Source organism: Theropithecus gelada, chromosome 10 (genome assembly GCF_003255815.1).
Source record: "Theropithecus gelada isolate Dixy chromosome 10, Tgel_1.0, whole genome shotgun sequence".
NCBI lineage: Eukaryota > Metazoa > Chordata > Mammalia > Primates > Cercopithecidae > Theropithecus > Theropithecus gelada.
Genome location: NC_037678.1, coordinates 28,305,750 through 28,317,586, shown reverse-complemented (window position 1 = coordinate 28,317,586; position 11,837 = coordinate 28,305,750). Strand labels below are relative to the sequence as shown.

General features: G+C 55.6%; 1 protein-coding gene across 1 annotated transcript in view; it reads right to left on the bottom strand.

The window, feature by feature from the left end:
* Window positions 1-836: 836 nt before the first annotated feature.
* RSPH14 (radial spoke head 14 homolog) overlaps window positions 837-11,837 on the bottom strand; it is an 86,877-nt gene continuing 75,876 nt past the window's right edge. The window contains exons 5-7 of the mRNA XM_025400654.1: window positions 5,243-5,471; window positions 3,197-3,333; window positions 837-1,131 (exon numbers count right to left, since the gene is read on the bottom strand). Of these exons, the coding sequence (XP_025256439.1) occupies window positions 875-1,131; window positions 3,197-3,333; window positions 5,243-5,471 (623 nt within the window). The 3' untranslated portion in view covers window positions 837-874. The remainder of the gene's footprint in view (window positions 1,132-3,196; window positions 3,334-5,242; window positions 5,472-11,837) is intronic.

The window sequence follows — 11,837 nt, the reverse complement described above, 5'->3', positions numbered from 1 at the left end:
GCTTCTCCCCCAAAACGAGGAGAACCATTGCCTCGCCAGACCATGCAGAGATGAGTAGAGGGAGATTAAGGAGCTCTCCTGGTCATTCCCCAACCTCAGCCCTGTGCCCCAGAGCCCCCTGCAGCTTGGCTTCTCCCCTCCTCCACCTCTCAGCCCACCTCTCTCTCTCCTTGCCTAAGCTCCCAGCCTCCTTGTCACCTTCACTGCAGGGAAGGAGCCCAGATGAAGGCACAGGCAGAAGAGGGCTGCCCTGGGGGCCACATACACCCAAGGGAAAGAGAAGGGAGGGTGGGATGGGCTTCAGGCCAACCTGGGGGCATGCTTGGGTGACTTCCTTGCTTTGGAGAATAATGCGGCTGTTTAGGGTAAGATCTTAATGAGGAAACCAGAACTGACCCCTGTCCTGAGCACTCGTCCCTGGAGGAGGCCTCTCCACGAAGAACCTGCATTGGGTTTCACCTATCACCTTCCATCCCATCACCCAGGGTGGGGAAGGGGCAGACCTGGCAGAGCAGAGCCACACCCAGCCACACCCCAGGGATCAGTCACTCAGTCTTCTGAAACCTGGGTGGTGCCTGGCCCATCTGGGTTCCTTCCTTCTCCTAGCCCAAGTCCCTGCCCCCAGCCTTGTCCCTGGAGGGCTCAGCCCTGCTCCCCTCCTTCTGAGGGGGACTCTTGGCCCCAGGAGAGAGCACAACTCCAAGGTCACTTTCCACTCATCCCCCACACTGGGTTCAGCCTGTGCCACCCAGGACCTGATGCTTCTGGGCCTGGCAAGAGACCGAGAGAAGATGTGACTGTGCTCCAGGAACAGAAAGTGCCATTCGGACCCGAGATAAAGAGACTGAGCGCATTTATTCACACACAGAGGGACTCAGGGTTTGAACTCGATGACACTGACGGCGATCCGGGCTGCCCGCTGTAAGGCTTCAGCCACTTGAGGCTTTTCGTGAGATTCCACCTCCATGACACGGAAAGTGGGCACGTGCACCTGCAGGACCTTGCGGCCCTCGGGGGCCTCTGCCAGCATGGTAAGGGCCTTGGTGGCGTTCAGGCGCGCTACGGTCATGGGGGAGTGCAGCAGCTCCAGGAGCGGGCTGATGGCTTGTGCCTCCAGGGCCGCATACTTCCCTGTAGGCCACCAACACAGGGCGTTCCTAACAGCCCAAGGGGCCCTCTTCTCACCCCCTCACCCTAGCCCTCTCCTGACCCTCCTCCTTGTGCAGTCTCAAGGGGTTTATGCCTGGTTTACGCCCCACCAACATGCCCTCACCCTCAGGGCTCTTGCGCCTTGGCTGAGTCCAGCCCGGGCCTGGCCCCTTCATCTCTTGCCTTTCCGGCCTCAACCGGCTAATCTCAGCCCAGGAGTTGTATCCTGCCCAGGAGTTCAAGAGCAGCCTGGGCAACATAATGAGATTCCATCTCTACAAAAATTTAAAAATTAGCCAGATGTGGTGACAGGTGCCTATAGTCACAGCTACTCAGGAGACTGAGGTGGGAGGATCACTAGAGCCTGGGAGTTTGAGGCTGCAGTGATTGTGACATTGTACTCCAACCTGGGTGACACACTGAGACCCTGGCTCTTAAAAAAAGCAAACCCAGCCGGGCACGGTGGCTCACGCCTGTAATCCCAGCACTTTGCTGAGGCGGGCAGATCACGAGGTCAGGAGATCGAGACCATCCTGGCTAACACGGTGAAACCCCGTCTCTACTAAAATTGCAAAAAAATTAGCCGGGCGTGGTGGTGGGCACCTGTAGTCCCAGCTACTGGGAGGCTGAGGCAGGAGAATGGCGTGAACCTGGGAGGCGGAGCTTACAGTGAGCTGAGACCGTGCCACTGCACTCTAGCCTGGGCGACAGAGCAAGACTCCGTTTAAAAAAAAAAAAAAAAGTAACTCAATAGTTCATTTATGTTGCCGATATTTCTTGAGCACCTACTCTGCACAAAACACACACGGTTCCCGGGAGATGCCCTCCTCAACCCTTCGCTGCCCCTTCCTGCTGTCCTTGCCAGCCCTACACTCCTGCAGTTCCCAGCGGACTCTCCCCTTTGCTGGTGGAACCTTTCAGCCTGGGCCCTGCCAACTCCCATTGTCCTTGGGGTTGATTCCAAGCCCTTCCCAGAGGAGGCTTGGCACCTGTGTGTGCCCCACCCATGCTGGACTTCTCCTTCACATCCCTCATCACTGCCTCCCAGGGCCTGGCACGTGGCAGGGGCTTCAAGACCCTCAGCTGGAGTGCCAGCTTGGGAATAAGTGGCCTCATCTCCCTGGGTCCCAGCCTCTTGGGTGTCGAGCCCTGTGGCCCTCCAAGCACTCCTGCAGGAAGCCTGGACCGAGACGGACACTGGGCTGAGGCTGTCCCAAGATAAACACGCAGGGGGAGCCCCTGCCACCATGCAGTCAGCATCCTGACTATACCAGTAAAAGGAGGGGCTGTGGACTCCAAGAAGGACCCAACCTCTCCCATCTGCGTACCTCAAGCAGCATTAGGGTCAGGTGTGGAGGGCCTGGGAGGACCTGTCTTTGGGAGGCTGATTGCAATTCCAAGCCCAGATGGTCCTCTGTGGAACTCAAAGGAAGCACAGGGCCCCAGGCTGGTGGGTGCGTAGGGGTCAGAGGGAAAGTCAAACGCTTTCAGGGGACCTGGGAGTGCCATGCCCCAGTCTGCCAGGTGTGGAAACAGCCCAGCGTTCTTCCATTCGCCCAGGGTTGGGTGACTTAGAGGGGAAGCCTGACTGGTTGGGAGTCCCAATTCTGAATTTGCCCCCTGCCCCAGTTTAAAAAAGTAATTATGATGAATAAACACCATAGAGTCCAGGGCTCCAGGATTTGCTTAGACCTCAGGATAACAGAATCATGGATGGTAAACTAATCAACTCCTGGGTCACAGCTCATAAGGGGCCTGGGTGGGAGGTGGGAATTCCAGGCCCAGGGAACAGACTGGTGCGAAGGCACAGAGGTCCTAATGTGAGTGACCGGTGAGGGGCCACTGTGCTGGGGAGAAGAGGGAGGGCTGAGCCTCAGACCCAACCTTGAAAGGACATCAGTGATAGACCAAGGGGAGGGTTGTTTTTTTTTTTTTTTTGCAAAGTGTGGGGTTTGGGGAACAACACCCAGCCCCTGAGCACAGAAAGCTCATCATGGCTGCTAGCCTGCTGGGGTCTCCCTCCCTGTGGCACCCCCGACCGCCTCACCTTCAGTGATCACTGTGGCGAACATCAGGGCCCCGGCGGCATTAGACTTCACATGCTCCACCGGGTCTTTCAGTAGATGCACCAGGATGGGGATGACGTCAAACTTACACACCTGTTTCTTGCCCTCTCGAGATATGCTGGGGCAGAGAGGGAACAGAGAGGGGCTCTGCTTGGAAGGGAGAAGAGGGGCAAGGCCCAGGAGTGCTCCAGGGAAACACAAAAGAAAGAATTGTGTTGGGACTACCCCAGGTAGTGCAAGGACTGGTCCCCATGATCCAGGACTGGTCAAGGCGGGGATGCTGGGCTGCAGAGGAGAATTGGTGTGAATGCGGCCCACTGCGAGTGAAGACCAGGGAGTGACAGGGCCTCATTCTGAGCCAGCACACAGAAAAGAAACAGGGCACATTCTCCGTGGCCCCAAAATGGGAAAGAGCAGGACCCAGGGGTGTCAACCACAGGCAGACCCGTTTTGACTTTGCCTAGGAGCCAGAGCTGCCAGTGATGGGTCAAGCTGCCCCCAACAACAGTGGCTGCCAGGCACTGGGCAACTGCAGCTAAGGACTCAGACCAGGTGACCTTTAGGCCACTTACTCTGGCACTGAATGAAGTTGTGGAAATGAGGATGATGACTCCCTAAAAGTTTCCTGTGAGAGGGTCCATTCTGTCCCCTAAAAAGCAAGGGTTCCCTGGGCCAGGAAACACTGTTCACAAGCCCCACAGAAGTGTCACAGTGCAAAGACCCCTGTGTCACTTAATCAACCTTTCCCAAACGTAGCCACCAAAGAACCCTCATTTTTGTAGAGCTCTTAATGACCTCAAAGACACAGGTGTTCCCTGGGAAACAGATTGAGAAATGGGGTTGGTCAGCCACTAGCTGTGACCTTGGGAGCCTGTGGAGCTTTCAGGACAGTGGGACTCAACCCCGAGGCCCGTGATCAAAGATGCAGAGTCCTGGGCCCCACATGCAGGGATTCCCCGATTTGTTCACACAGCGAGACACTGAGACAAAAGCTGGGTTTCTCCAGCTCAGCGTTCTTTAGGGCCAGATAATTCTCAACTGGGGGCCAAAGCTCCACCGCTGCAAACCCTGGGTTTAGGGCAGGAAACAGAGGAAAGCCCTGTCCTCAGGAGCTCCCCTCGGGGATGACACACAAAGTAACGGCAGGGATGGTGTTCACAGTGGACATGGGAGGACGGGGGACAGCGGGGAGGTTACAGTTTCAGAGAGAGAGCTCTCTCCTGGCAAGCCACTCTCGTGGTCACACAGAAAGGGGACCTCTGAGCAGACCTAAGAATGACGGGGCTGGGACAGGGTCCAGGAATCTGCTTTTTCACAAACCTCCCCGGGGCCTGGGTCAGGAGCCCCACTTGCAGAAATACTGGCCTGGGCCTCTAGTGAGACTCTCAGAAGAGAAGCCAGGACTCAGGGAAGGCAAGAGGGCCTCCACTAAAGAGACGTAGCCCCAGCTAAGGCAGGGACTCTGGGGGTCGGTGACCAGCCCATCCTTGTGAAGAGGGGCCCAATGTGAGAACACACACCGCACCCCGCCCCTTGCAACTTTGAGGCTTTGTGCTCCCTCAGTTTCCAGGCCAGGATGTAGACTGTGATCTTGTGTGGCCTGGGGTGAGAGACAAGACACTGCCTCCATTTCTCACCTGTGAAGGCAGACATCGCCTCCCTGGAGGGTTGTCTAAATGTGAGGTTTGGAGACAACGCCTGGCACACAGGAGGCACTCAGTGACCGCTGGGTGTCATGATCATCACCAGTGCATCTCCTGTGCTGGCCTTCCTCATGGGGAGGGGGTGCCAGTCGTCTGGCTTTGTCCAGCCTGAGGGGTTTTCTGGGATACAGGACACTCCCAGGCCAAAGGGATGGTGGTCACCCTAGGGGAGAAGGTCATCCTCCGTCCCAGCTTCCTCCTGCCCCTAGGCACAAGCAGGCAAGGGGAAGCAGGCCCAGGGTGGCCGCCCTTGAGCTCTGGACCAGCCCAGCTCAGGTGCCTTCTCCCAGCCTTGGCAGAAACCCAGCCTAGGCCAGGACTCACCTGACATTAAGGAGCGCATGAGCGGCCTTGCTGCGGATGTTCTCGTTGACACTGAGGAGCTTCTGCTTCAGGACAAGCACCACGTTGCTGCCCAGGGCCTCAGTGGCATCCTCCCGCAGGCAGAGGACCAGTGTGTCCAGGATGAGCTCCTGGAACTCCTCCTCCCGCTCCACCTGCAGCTTCCACACCAGCGGGGAAATCAGACCCTTGCTGATGATCTCTTGGGCCCCTACAAGGCAGGAAAGGGCGCTGAGGGCGGGCCAGCCACCCACCCACCCATGCCAGTTGGCCTGCAGGGCTCAAGGAGGGTTTTTTTTTTTTTTTTTTTTTTTTTTTTGAGGCGGAGTCTCGCTCTGTCACCCAGGCTGGAGTGCAGTGGCCAGATCTCGGCTCACTGCAAGCTCCGCCTCCCGGGTTCACGCCATTCTCCTGCCTCAGCCTCCCGAGTAGCTGGGACTACAGGCGCCCGCCACCTCGCCCGGCTAGTTTTTTGTAATTTTTAGTAGAGACGGGGTTTCACCGTGTTAGCCAGGATGGTCTCCATCTCCTGACCTCGTGATCCGCCCATCTCGGCCTCCCAAAGTGCTGGGATTACAGGCTTGAGCCACCGCGCCCGGCCACAAGGGGGGTCTTGCAGAGCCAGTGGGTGGGTTTGACAAGAGGACTTGCAAGTGCCACCCCCCCCACACACGTCCTCCCTGGCCAGGGGCCTGAGCGGCCAGCAGGCGGCTGCAGTGACGGCCATGTCGGGCTGAGGGCAGAGGCTCAGAGGACCCGGGAAGGACCAGCCTTTGCTCACCAGTGTCTCAGGGGGCATCCACCATAGCAGGCGCACGTCAGCTGGAGAGGCAGTAGCCACCCCTCAGAGAGCCAACAGCTCACTCCTGTGGGGCCCAGGCACACTAGGAGACCTCTACTCTTCCCTCCCCCTGCCCCAGAGTCGGGGAGCCAGTCAAGCCCCCACTTCCCATTCACCAAAATATTTCAAAGCTGCTGGAGACCCCACACTGGTCTGACCAGTCCTTGAGAAGAGCTTGGGTTTGACTCTGAGACAGAAGACCTAGAGTACAGGCCAGTGTCTTGCACACCAAAAAGAGCTGTGCCCCAACTAAAGGTGATGGGAAGCCATGGGCTCTGGTCTTCAAGGGACCTCGGGCTCTGTGGGAAGGGGGGCTCCACATGGCACCGCTGGGGTGCAGGTACTGGGAGAAGCACAATGAGGCAAGACTCCCCCATAAATAGGCCCCACCTGGCTCCTCCCAGCTCCCTTCCCTCCTAAGGAATGTCAGCAAGTGGCTGCCTAGAGAACCCAGAACTTGGGCACAAGTGGCATCCTGAGGAGCCCAGGACGGTGGGCAGAACAGCCCTCCTGAGTCACTGAGATGAGATGCACAGGGAATGTGCAGAGTGCCCTTCCCTATGGCATGCGGCTGCCCTCACCATTGCCCTGCAGCCCACTGCCCACTGCAAAACCATCTACAGCCCCCAGGGAGGTGGCCACCAGCAGACACCTCTTTCTTCCGCCCTCCCCAGCTAAACTGTCTAATTTACTCTAGGGAGAGAAATAAACAGGTTGATTAGCCTAAAGGTCTACAAGTGCCAATTAGTACCAGGGATTTTCTCTTTGAAGACATCACCCCAGCCTTCTTCCCCTGCTCCCTGAGGATATCAAATGGCAGGTGCCCAGGATGATGGGGTAGAGAGGCGGAGCAGGGTGCCCAGTGACTCTTACTATCCCCCCATGTCTCATAATGTCCAGGGGCTCCCCGTGCCCCATCCTCCAGGTCCCCTGGGGTGGTGTCGGGTGGCTCCCAGTGCCCCTGGCTACCATCTCACTGGGGTATAAGATGGAGCAGCTAGCTCTGCCGTTTGTTCTCAGGGCTCTGACCACCCAGGAAAAGTGGGTTCCTGTTGCTTCTAGTGTGTTGGGCTTTTTTATTTTTTATTTATTTTTTTAAATTTATTTATTATTATTATTATACTTTAAGTTCTAGGGTACATGTACATAACGTGCAGGTTTGTTACATATGTATGCTTGTGCTATGTTGCTGTGCTGCACCCATCAACTCGTCAGCACCCATCAACTCATCATTTACATCAGGTATAACTCCCAATGCAATCTCTCCCCCCTCCCCCTGCCATGATAGGCCCCGGTGTGTGATGTTCCCCTTCCCGAGTCCAAGTGATCTCATTGTTCAGTTCCCACCTATGAGTGAGAACATGTGGTGTTTGGTTTTCTGTTCTTGTGATAGTTTGCTAAGAATGATGGTTTCCAGCTGCATCCATGTCCCTACAAAGGACACAAACTCATCCTTTTTTTATAGCTGCATAGTATTCCATGGTGTATATGTGCCACATTTTCTTAATCCAGTCTGTCACTGATGGACATTTGGGTTAATTCCAAGTCTTTGCTATTGTGAATAGTGCCGCAATAATGGACTTTTTTATTTAATGTGCACAGATTTCAAAAAAAAAAGCCTAGGTCTCATTCTAAACACATCGCTTCCAAGCTGTGTGACCTTGGATGAGTTACTCAACCTCTCTGAGCCTAGTTTCCTTATCACTGAAATGGGCCTACCTGGCAGGGGATTGTGGATGAAAATGTGTTCCATGTGCTGTGGATTTCCTGATCCATATAAGGGTCTGTCCCTGTGTGCCCAGAACATCTGGGCCTAGGGTGGCAAGAGTCTCCTGAATTCCACCAACACTGAGCCCCAGTTACAAGCAAGGGCCTGCTGGGGGCTGAGGGGTAGGATACAAGACAAATGCTGCACAGCCCAAGCCCTGCAGAGCCCGTTGGTGCAGAGCCCCTGCCACCCCTCCTGAAGGCCTGATCCTCTCTCCCGCGCAGCTCCCTGCTTTGCCCAGACCACACACCTGGCCTCCTGCTCCCGCTCTGCTTCCCTCAGGTTCTGCCCACGGTCTCCCTACCCACTCCTGGCTATAGATCCAACTCAGCGGTGACCTGGACGGCCCTCTTCCAGCTCACGGCAGGGAGGTGACAATTTGACCTTCTATTAATTTTGCTGGCAGATGGAAGGACAAGGTTCTGGGATGGGGACACTTGAGTAAAGACCTGGGGGTAAGGAAGTTGTTAATTTTCAAATCACGGCTAGATTGTAGCCTCATCTGCACCTATCTGAGCTTCCCAGGAAATCCCTGGGACAGGTGTCGTTGCTGGAGCTGCTGCATGAGTCAGGATGGGCACAAGTTGGGGGAGGGATACAGAGAGAGTTGAGGTCAGAAAAGTCAACATTCAGGGTGTTCACCTCCATTGCCCACCTCTCCTTGGTGAGGAAACTGAGGCCCAGAGAGGCAACTTGAATACCCAAGGTCACACAGCAGATGGTGGCAAAGCCAGGCAGGGCCCTCAGCTCCTTGGGTTTTGTTTCTCAGGCATTTGTCTTGTACTTCTGCTCCTAGAAATGCTTAGCACAGGGACCGGGGTTCATTTTGAGACAGAGGGAGAAGATTAAAAATAAAACGCGTGCCGGGTGTGCCTTTCTGCTCGTTCACTTTGCTTCTTTTCAGCTAAAAGAAGAGTCTCGGGCCTGGCTATTTATAACTAACCCAGATCTGCGATGGTTTGCTCAAGTGGGGGTGGGGCACACAGACCCCAGGGAAACAGTCCGGGAAACCCACCCAACTGGGCGGTAGCCTGAGAGTCTGCTGGGGGTGGGGGGTGGTTGCAGAGGAGGTAGGACAGGTGGGACACAGAGAACCAGCCAGATGGGGTGGCACCAGAGCAGGCCAGGCTCTGGGCCATCCATGGTTTAGAAACAAGCAACACATGCCCACCCCACCCCCGGGAAGCGGGAAAACTAGTGGAAGAGTCAGCTGGGGACAGGTCATTACAGAACAGGTTGACATGTGTGTAGACCAGGAATTCCAGGGTCCTAGGGGCTCTGGAGGTGCACAAGGGGAGGCCCTGGGGAAGCTGGTTCTCATGGAGATGAAGGAGAGTCCAGAACAGCAGGGGAACAAAGGTGTGTTTGTGGGGAGTGCCCGATCTGGCCTGGCTGATATGTAGGGGCTAGGATGGGTTCAGTGGTTGATGAGCCAAAGAGATCCATTGGGATAGAGGGGTCACGGATGTCCATGGTGTGCAGCCCCAGTGGTGGAGTTTGGGTCATTTTCTTTATCTTATTTTTTTTTATGAGACAGAGTCTCGTTCTGTTACCTAGGCTGGAGTGCAGTGACATGATTTCCACTCACTGCAAGCTCCGCCTCCTGGGTTCACGCCATTCTCCTTCCTCAGCCTCCCGAACAGCTGGGACTACCGGTGCCCACCACCACACCTGGCTAATTTTTTGCATTTTTAGTACAGATGCCGTTTCACTGCATTAGCCAGGATGGTCTCAATCTCCTGACCTCGTGATCCGTGAAGGTGGGTCATTTTCTTTGTGGAGGGGGCAGGGGGTGCGGGTGCTGACACCATTTTCAGGGGCCACTCCTCAGCCAGCTGTGCCTGCTGGGTTGGGGAGGTGCTGAGTGGCCTCAGTCACCACCAGGACAGAGCACCAGCACCCAGGTTCTGGTCACAGCCACACCCTTTCCTGCCAGGGGACTGCACATCCACACATGGCATCTGGGGCCCACCTTGCCACAGGTGACCCACCTGTCCAGCTTTAGCCTTGCGTGGCCCTGTGCCCTGAACTCGTGGCCCACTGAGCCTGTCTTTGCTCCAAGGGGTGCTTCTCTGTCCTCAGCTTTCTTGGCTTCCCAGTAGCCGGGAGCATGGTTAACAGCTTCTTCCTTCACCACACGCTCTCTTCCCGTGCCTCTGGTACTCTCCATTCTCTGGTTCCTGACCACCTCTCCAACTGCTCCTCCATCTTTTTGGTAAGCACCATCTCTTCCTCCAGTGGTCCCCACCTTCTCCCCTTCTCTCATCTCCCTGGGTCCTGATAATACCCCGCTACTGTCTCCCAACATGCTCTGCCATCTCACAGCCACAGCAGACCCTGCACTGTACTCGGCCTCACAGACTGACTTCTGTGCTCACTCCCACTTCCTCTGGACTGACTGATGTTTTCATTATTTTACTATGTCCAGTAGGACAACTCACATTGTCTGTGGGACCATGCCTACTGTAAATAGGGAAAAAAAACTCGTCCTCCTCCTTCTCAAATTCAAAAGACTATCGTTAAAGCTCTCTAGTGGTTCTTAGGCCAACGTCCCCGACCCTACTGTCCCGAGCTGGCATCTGTGCATGGGCAATGGCCCCGGCCACATTGGTCTTCTCTGGGTTCTTCCTGGCCTCGTGCTCCTTCATGTCCTGCACCCTCCCCGCCTTGGAACTCACTTCCCTCCCACCCTACGTCACTGGCTACCTCCACGCCTGCTATGGCCTCATTCTAAGCATCTCTTTCTTTGGGAAGCTGGGCCAATGCCCAATGCTCCCCCACTCCACGTGCCCCCAGAGCCCCAGTGGGTCTCCTCAGATAACCTCACATGATTGTAAGGCCCAATTGTTGTTTGCTTTCTGCCCCTGCCCTACAGTCAGAAGATCTGCCAGTAAAGGGCCGGTCTGAATCCTAGAACTGTGCCTACAACTATACCCTGGTGGAAGAGGCTATCTGTAAGTGACTGCTGCATGAATACAATATTGGTTTGATGCCAGGTGAGATGCCCCTCTCTTAATTTGAGGTGGTCATCAGCGTCAAGTCAGGGAGGTGTCAGCCAGCCCCAGTGGACCCTTCTGCAAGCTAGCCTCTGTTCTACACCTGGACCACTGGAAAGGGCCGTCCCTCTGTTGCATGTGGGCTTACCCCTGCAAACAGCTCAACTCTGAACCCCTCAACTCTGCAGTGGAAACAGACTCTGGCTATCCCAAGACATGCTAAAATGCATTTCCTATATACATTAACCCTCAGAATCACCCTCTGACCACAGTCTGTTACATTCCCCGTCCACAGAAGAGGAAACAAAGGCTCAGCCAGGTAGCACAGCTGCTGGTCTCTGTGTGGTCCTCCTGGTGAGAGGTCCAACCTGACACAGTCTGGTAGTGTGGAGGGCAAGCACAAAGTATAGCCCCTCAGGCCGGGCGCGGTGGCTCAAGCCTGTAATCCCTGCACTTTGGGAGGCCGAGACGGGCGGATCACGAGGTCAGGAGATCGAGACCATCCTGGCTAACATGGTGAAACCCCGTATCTACTAAAAAATACAAAAAACTAGCCGGGCATGGCGGCGGGCGCCTATAGTCCCGGCTACTCGGGAGGCTGAGGCAGGAGAATGGCGTAAACCCGGGAGGCGGAGCTTGCAGTGAGCTGAGATCCGGCCACTGCACTCCAGCCTGGGCGACAGAGCGAGACTCCATCTCAAAAAAATAAAATAAAATAAAATAAATTTCCCTTCCCAGAACAAACTTTCAGGAAGAGGCGGGTCTTCCTGTATGTACTTCAACTGTCAGCCCCTAACAGGGTCAGCAAACTCTATTCGTGGCAATCTTCAGGGGTAGGAAGGACAGAAGGTCCTCCTCCCTAGCCCTAGGGGACCCTATGGGAAGGAGGGATATTTGAGTCTCACCAGGCATCTGGCCTAAGGCACCCCAGTGAGGACCCCTAATGGCTCCCACCCACAATACCCCTGCAAG